The sequence below is a fragment of the Lactuca virosa genome, chromosome 2 (genome assembly GCF_052849685.1).
Source record: "Lactuca virosa cultivar CGN04683 chromosome 2, Lactuca_virosa_CGN04683_v6, whole genome shotgun sequence".
NCBI lineage: Eukaryota > Viridiplantae > Streptophyta > Magnoliopsida > Asterales > Asteraceae > Lactuca > Lactuca virosa.
In genome coordinates this window covers 244468547-244477322 of record NC_136427.1, presented here as the reverse complement: position 1 = coordinate 244477322, position 8776 = coordinate 244468547, and the positions used below count along the sequence as shown (strand labels likewise).

Genomic DNA, 8776 nt, shown 5'->3' with positions numbered 1-8776 from the left:
GCACAACATTCTCCCCCCATGATTTCCGCATTTTATGATTTCTGTTACTTTGATGTTTGTGATAAGTTGTATTCTGTGTACTTTCGATACATGTGTTGTTTGGATTAATAAACTGAAAAATGAAATTTTTACTTATGAATTTTGGGTCGTTACACACATACCCATCAATCTAATTGGATGCTTATACAAGATATTTGCAAAAATTCTAGATAATCGCCTAATAGGGGCCATCAGATTGGTTATTAATGAAGTGCAATCCGCATGTATTGAGGGCAAAAATATTCTTGATGGACCTTTCATCATGAATGAAATATATTCTTGGGCCAAAAAGTCAAAGTCGTCAATGTTCCTTTTCAAAGCAGAATTCGAGAAAGCCTTTGATTCGATAAATTAGGGTTACCTTGACTCGATAATGGCTCAAATGCAGTTTGGTTAAAAATGGAGAAAGTGGTCTCTAGACTGTCTTTCTTCAACGCATGCTTTGGTCTTGGTAAATGGTGCTCCTAGTGTCGAATTTCCTATATCTAGGGGAGTAAGACAAGGTGATCCATTATCCCCATTCCTTTTCATCTTAGCTATGGAAGGACTATACGTCGCTCTTATAGGTGCTACAAACAAACTCCTCCTTTGTGGTATAAACCTTCCATATTCCAGGCTAATGATATTGCACATACTCTATGTAGATGATGCAATTTTTTTTAGCAATTGGGACTATAACAACATTCACAATCTTTCCAAATTTCTGAAGTGTTTCTAGCTTTCTTCTGGTCTTAATGTCAACTTCTACAAGTCAAGATTATTTAATATAGGTATCCCCGATTCTGAACTGCATCACATGGCCTAAACTCTCGGGTGTGCAAAAGGGTTGTTTTCGTTCACTTATCTCAGCAAACCTGTTGGAGGAGATATGTCCTTGAAAAACACTAGAATCCAATAATAGAAAAGTTTAAAGCTAGGCTCTCATCATGGAAAGAAAACACTCTCTCACTTGGAGGTAGATTAACATTGATCAAAGAGGTGTTAGGAGGTCTACCTACCTACTACTTCTCTCTCTTTAAAGCTCCGGCTGATGTAATTGAATTCCTGGAAAAATTGAGACGTAAATTCCTATAGGGAAGGGGAGATCACAAAACTAAAATACATTGGGTCGGCTGGAATAAAGTGGTGTCCAAAAAGAAGGAGGTCTTGGTGTGGGTAGTCTCAATTCACAAAACCTCTCTCTTCTAACTAAATGTTTGTGGAGGCTAAAGAATGAAAGTGAAAGTATTTGAGCAAAGGTCAAAAGTAGTATTCACAACTTACATAGACAACTAGTTTCACATATGGCACAGAAGAACTCAAATGGGTTGTGGTGCAACATATCTAAAGCGACACTGAGCTTAAATGATCACACTATACTTATGAAAGATTGTTTTTGTCTTCTTCGTGGTTGTGGCATCAACATCATTTTCTGGAAAGATGTATGGTGCGGGGAGGAAACCTTACAATCTTGTTTTCCCAATCTCTATAAATTAGAATCTGTAAAATCATGTAGGCTCATGGAAAGAATTTTCAGCACATGTTTTACCTGGAGATGGAAAGCGCACCTGACAAGCGATGTATCAAAAGCATAACTCCATGAATTTCATTCCCTGATATGTTCAATGAACTTCAATTCTGAAACTAAATATGGTTTCGCTTCAATCATGATCCTGATGGGAAGTACTCGGTTGGCACAATGAGAAAAATGATTGATTCACATCTCATCCAGTTCACGGGCCAGCCCATTTGCTGGTTAAATGTCATTCTATTAAAAGTGAGATGTTTCATTTGGAGAGACTGTCTAGGCAGAATCCCAATCGCTGAGACTCTTACACACAGGGATATTACTGTCAAAGATTTTAATTGTCAACTTTGTAACCAAAGGCAGGAATCAGTGAATCATCTATTGGTCGACTGTGAATTTGCAAAAGCTGTGCAGTTGTGGATTTTCAAATGGTGTGGGATCCACAGTGCAAACTTCACAACAATAAGGGAATTTGTTGATGGAGCAACATCCTGGGGAAACTGTCCAAGCAAAAGGCAAGTTGGTATGGTGATCTGCTACTCGATTCTGTGGAACATTTGTATGACACAAAATGAGAAAAACTTTAAGAATAAACGTACAACTCTAACAAAAACGATGTATTTTATCATTCTACAAACATACGAATGTCACAAATATAGAGGGACACTTGTATGTGGAAGTTAGGCAGATTGGTGTTGCTCCCCTTTTACACACTTTATTACACAAGCTTTTGATTTTTTTGTTATTTCGAAATATGTATCTCTGTTTTCTCTTTCGTCTTAGCTACTTGCTAAGCGTTTCTTTGTTTTGTTCCTTTCACGATTTTGATTAATATTGTTCGCCGCTTCCAAAAAAACAAATTAATTAGAAATATTAATAGTTAATTAAGAATTAGTTAGAATTAATTTAGAAATTTATTATGGGTTAACAAAATTAATTAAAGGTGCAAGGGCTAACGTGGTTGAATACAAATACGTTTATTATAAAATAGGTGTTTATAAGAAATATATAAATATGTTTTTACAAAAGAAATATATACAAACACTTATTCTAATGCATATAAATATGTTTTTACAAAATGTATTAATAATAAAATAGATGTTTGTATACATTTTTTCTTGTAAAATACGTGTTTATATATATATATATATATATATATATATATATATATATATATATATATATATATATATATATATATATATATATATATATTATAAAAACAGATTTGGATATATTTATGTACTTAATAAATATCTATTTTTATCAATAGGTATTTCGTACACAGAAAAGTTTTTTTTAAATACATAGAAAATATAAGATTTTTTATGTGAATTTTTTTTGTATAAATATGATTTTATAAAGAAAAAATATATTCGAATTTTTTTTTTGAGAAAAAATGTTTTAAAAAAAAAAATAAAATTATGATGAATTCAAAACAAAATTCTGAAATTTGAGCCAAAAAGGTAATTTTTAGACTAAATTTGTAATAAAATGTAAAATCTGGGCTAATAGTGTAAATTTTGGACCAAATTTGTAAAAGAAATTTGAAATCTGGCCAAAAGTGTAATTTTTCAAAGTTGGGTTATCTGTCGTCCGGATAAAAACCGATTTCTGGGACTTAACTGAATAAAAAAAATACAATGACTAAATCGATTATGAGCTTAATATGTATGAACTTTTTCTTGCAGTTTTTCTATAAAAAAAACCACTATCTAGGACTATGTATCCGAGACTAGCTAAGTATTAGCTAAATCGGTGTTGTATGACTATCACTGATAATTGACTAAGACTAAATGTGTCGGTGTTTGATATTTTTGTTTCTTGTAGTGTTAATGGGTGTACATATATATACCTCACCACTCACATCTTAACTAAGACAATTTTGGCACTTTTTTATAATTTCCTAATTGATAGTCACTAATAGACACCAAAACAATTGCATATTATTTATTACATAAACCATGACAATGCATTTTTAAATTTGCAAGTCTTCTTCACTGGTATGGGGACTTACCTTTGGAAAATGGCATAAAGCATCGAAAGATATGTTGCATACCCCTTCTAGTCACTCAGGTGATCGTTATATTTCATTTGGGACACATTCTCACTTTCAAGCATTTGTTTATGTAAAAGCTTTAAATGTATTTATTATATATGCTCATCGTAAAAATTTAGTACTACAAATGGTGTTCAATCTGGTCAACTCCCACAAATTTAGTACTACAAATGGTGTTCAATCTCGTCGACTCCCACTATGTAACATGTAACAAAAAAACACAAGCTTAGTAAAAAAATTGAGATTGAGACATAATCTAGATTCTTAACATCAATGTATTCAAATTCTTCACATATGTTAATACGTTCAAACAAATTACATAAACTAAGTAAAACAAGTCTTTCATTAAATTTTATATATATATATATATATATATTGTCGTTCAATCAACGACCACAATAAAGTAAAAGACAATTTTGACACTTGTACCAAAAACAATATGATAGAACGTATCAAATAACTCATCCTTATGAGCTCTGCATTCATTTAAATACGTGTTTCACTGCACCAGGAAGATGTGTATGCAAGAAATAATCTTCCCAATCAATCGTCTTTGGATCAAAATAGAAGATATTGGCTTCAACCTCATTTTCTTTAACTACTTGACGTAGTTTTTCAGTATTCATATCATCATAGCTATCAAAACAATGAATACAAATATTCTTAGAATCTGTTAGATTAGACAAAATAAAAGGCCAAATAATCAAATAAATAAAATAATTGATTAAGAAAAATAATAAAATGAGTTATTAAACGTAGTTATCGTATTTTGTTAACCTAAACTATATATATATATATATATATATATATATATATATATATATATATATATATATATATATATATATATATATACATTCAGTTATAATTAATGATTTTTTTTAGAAAATGAACATAATAAAAGTTTATTTTAATCCAATTATAATAAATAATATATAAATTTTTAATTATATATAAGAAATGATATTATAATTTTAAAAGAATCATGAAATATTATCAAATTAAAATGATTCGTAAATATATTTTTTTTTTTATACACAAAAATTTATGTTTTATAAAAATATAGGATATAACATTTTAAAACATATTTTGTTGTTAATGAAAAAAAAGTATTGTGGACTATCAACTCTCTTTATAAAAAAGACATGTGTGTTTTATTAAATAAAGACTATCCTTTTTTTTTCCATTACATTATAACGAACACCGTCCTTCGATTTCAAAACTACGCAATCTCCATGATTACTAGATAAAAGAAATTGGTAACCAAAAGTCTAACAACTTACAAGCTTTTGGAGAACAAATAGGGTTTGTATAACTCCACCACCCGTAGCACAAAGTTGATCTTTCTTTTAAGATCCGAATAGGTTCCACTAAAAGCATGACATAACGCCGAATTCACCACTTGCAAACCCTGAAAATGAACATTAATGATGTTATTATTAAACGGACTCGAATAAGTATGACTAAAGGAGGATTAAGACAAAGCCAAACCTGTAGTGGAAGCAAGTAACGAAGATTAAAGTATCTACGAAAGCTATCCATTGAGCTCAACACTTTAACCTCGCTAACAATAACTGGTGTCCCATCTTTGTTAATCCATGGATTCTTGGAAAAATAATTATACCCACTTTTTTGAATTCCTTTATACTTCAAAGGATTTGATACGGAAGATCCAACATGATAGATTGTTTCACCAGGTTGGTTTGCATGAGCTGCCATTGTCGCAATCATAGCATTCGCCACCATGTCTGCTGGTATCTGTTATCCAATATTTTCAACATTAGCAAAATTAAAATATATATATATATATATATATATATATATATATATATATATATATATATATATATATATATATATATATATATTCATGATGGAACTACATTAACTAATTATGCATCAAAGGATAGCTAGCGAGAGCAAAATAAATATGAACTGAACTTGTTTAAAGAACCTACCACATCGATTGTTGATTCAGGATCGCCGAGGAAACATGCTAACCTTCCTTTGCCATAGCCGACTGCCAAGCTGTCGATTGTCCTGTAATTTTCAAATACATAAATCTTTTTAATTGAGTTTATAAAGGAAACTTGAATTTTCTTTTTGTCCTTTATAAAGAAAGAAAGTAAAACTTCCATGAATTCATTCCTAAACGGTTTTACATTAATAATGAGGAACTACCTTATGCCTTCGATCCAACCAGGAAAGGGTTCTTTATACGTGCTAAGGATGATGGTTGGGCGAAGAATGACCAAAGGCATATCTCCTTTCAAATGCCCAAGAATCATTTCTCCTAATGCCTTCGTAAAAACATACGTATTTGGCCAACCAAATTTGTTTGCCCTATAATTAAATCAAAACAAAAAATAAAAGGTTTATAAATATATTTAAATAGATATATATATATTAGTAATTAATACTTGGCTGTACCTAAAAACGAAATAATATACTTAAGTACTGGAAATGAGAATGTATGTTGTTTTGAATATAATACATAGTGAAATGAAATTAATAATCAGAATAAAAATAATAAAGTAAGTGATTAATAAAAAATGATGGTGAATATATAGAACCATTTTTTTTACCTTTCAATGCCCAAATCTTTCATGGCTAATGTAATAGATTTATCTGTAGATGTTTCATCAGCGCTAAGTTCTTTAAGTTTTTCTTCGATAATCTTCTTCTCCACATTGATGTCTAGTCCATCTACACCATTAAGCGCATCTCCCAAACGATATGGAGATTCAAGTATAAGCCCAGGCGTCTCGCCAGAAACATAAGCTGAATGAACGTAATTTTAATTTAATCAAGTCTGTGTTGATTAATTGGAAAAATAAAATAACAAAATAAAATTACAAAAGTGTAGATATATATACTGACCTGTAGATACATGCAGAAGCAATTTTATCTTGACGCACTTAGCAGCAAAATTATAAACATTTCTAGCTCCAAAAGTATTCAAAGCTAGGGCAATGTCATATCTGTATAAATAAATGATCAACGGATTGTTTAATTATGATTGTTATATATATATATATATATATATATATATATATATATATATATATATATATATATATATATATATATATATATATATATATGCGCATAAGTTTTAAAGTACGATTTTAAATAATTGTGGATGTTGATTTCTAAACTTTAATTCATCTGAAACAAACTTTAATATTTAATAATAATGGTTGGTGTACCTTTCATCAAAGTTAGTGGTTGCAGCTACATTGACAACAACATCAACACTTTTCCACATCTCTTGGATCAAATTGGAGTCTTTTATCCCCAGATTTTCATAAGTGATGTCTCCTGCTATCGGAGTAACTTTTTCCGATAAGAAAGATTGCAGATTTGTACCATACTTCTCTTTCAATGTCTTAAACAAATCCTTTGCCACTGCCTATATATTATTGAGAAAAAGTCAATGGATATATGTTAGAGAAAAAAATTAACTAAAAAGGGAAAGGGAAAGATCGAATTAATATGTTGAAGACGAAACTCCAATATTCATCATTTTGTTTAAAATATTAATTACATTCTTATTAAAATATAGAAAATATAGTCAATCCAACCGACCAATTTTGATATACATTTACAAGTTACCAATTTCGACCTATAATCCAACTGACCAATTTTGCTATACATTTACAAGTTACCTATTTCGACCTAATATTCAACGCGACCATTGGTCAATCGACACGAAATTGTTCATAATATATTACAAAATTTAAGTTTTTCAAAATGATAAAATGGATTATTCCACTATGAAGTATAACTCTTGTATTCTCTAAGTCAAATTTAAAATTATTTCCAACTTGAAATTTAATATTATTTCCATAATATTGCGAACATATATATGTCGATAACGAATTTAAAGAATTTATAGTTCTAAGTGTCTGATCAGGTCCCATTCGATTAACTATAGTAGGTTTATATGTCAGAGCATACTTAAATGACATAAAACTACTCACCGGCCCACATGAGCATTTTTGTTATGTGCACAAAAACAGGACGAATTATATTCACCAGTTATTATCATATCCCCTCACAGCTATTCACAAACACTCAAACAGTAGTTTTTTTTTTTTTTTTTCGCTTACCATGTTTATATATTATCATTGCAAATCATGTATACTCAAAATTATATATACCTCAGTATTGAAACGTTGCATGGCGGATTTGGCATCGGTAGCTCTTACAAGAAGATATAGCTTCTTCACATTTGGTTGAACCCTAAGTATCTTTTCCACAAATACTACAAACATATACACAAACGGAAGTTAATTAAACATCCCTACAAAAATCCAAGTTTTATGCAAAAAAAGAAACGGGACTTCCGCTAAAAGTATTTACAAGCCAGTCATCTTATAACTTATATGATCAGGGCTCAAGAAGTTCTCATTGAATGTCGTATATATGATAGATTCTAGACTACAAGTATACACTAAATGCACCATCCGTAACATGTTTGTAAGTAGGACGATAAGATGATCACGTGTCACGTACAAAAGTATACTTCGTTTCTTGATAACATGTACTTATTACTGTATTAACATTGTCCTGCGCATACATATATTTATACATGTATGCAGTACATACATACATATGCAGAGAGAGAGAGAGAGAGAGAGAGAGAGAGAGAGAGAGAGAGAGAGAGATACTTTTGGCAAGAAAACCAGTGGCACCAGTGACTAAAATGGTCTTGTTGTCAATGAAATCAAGAATGCTACCCGACTCCATTTGTTACAAGTATGTATATCCAGTGATCACCCTTTCTCTATATGGAAATAACACACACACACACACACTCACACAATAGAGAGAGAGAGAGAGAGAGAGAGAGAGAGAGAGAGTTTGGAACAGAGAACTGGTGTGGAAGGTGATGGGATGCAAGCGATATATAAAGATGGAAATTTGGGTAAACTGAGGAAAGAAGGAGCCAAGTGGTGAGTAATATCAGGGTACACCCAATCAATGCTTTGTCAGATTAGTTTGGTAGAGATAGACAGAAATTTCGGTGCTTCATATCTAAACGCTCACAATAATTTCCACGTCGGCACTTTTGAAACTGGAAAAAGGTCGGTCTGAACATTTACGATTGCATCGACACATAAGGTTCTCCAAGTTTATATGTGAACGTAATCCCCTTCACAGTTCAC

General features: G+C 30.9%; 1 protein-coding gene across 1 annotated transcript; it reads right to left on the bottom strand.

Annotated features, from left to right (window-relative positions):
* Window positions 1-3862: 3862 nt before the first annotated feature.
* Window positions 3863-8510, bottom strand: LOC145160668 (alcohol-forming fatty acyl-CoA reductase-like). The gene is made up of 10 exons (XM_079079949.1): window positions 8279-8510; window positions 7769-7872; window positions 6815-7017; window positions 6486-6586; window positions 6191-6386; window positions 5787-5948; window positions 5564-5645; window positions 5097-5363; window positions 4889-5016; window positions 3863-4241 (listed from the first exon to the last, which is right to left on the bottom strand). The coding sequence occupies exons 1-10, from the start codon at window positions 8355-8357 to the stop codon at window positions 4088-4090; spliced, it is 1476 nt and encodes a 491-aa protein (XP_078936075.1). The 5' UTR covers window positions 8358-8510; the 3' UTR covers window positions 3863-4087.
* Between the last annotated feature and the right edge of the window lie 266 nt (window positions 8511-8776).

Excerpts from the sequence above, each read along its gene's own strand:
- LOC145160668 (XM_079079949.1), bottom strand. The coding sequence starts at position 8,357 with ATGGAGTCGGGTAGCATTCTTGATTTCATTGACAACAAGACCATTTTA. Across the intron at positions 7,873-8,278 it reads CACTGGTTTTCTTGCCAAAA|TATTTGTGGAAAAGATACTT; the intron begins GTATCTCTCTCT and ends ATATGTTTGTAG. Across the intron at positions 6,587-6,814 it reads ACCACTAACTTTGATGAAAG|ATATGACATTGCCCTAGCTT; the intron begins GTACACCAACCA and ends TTATTTATACAG.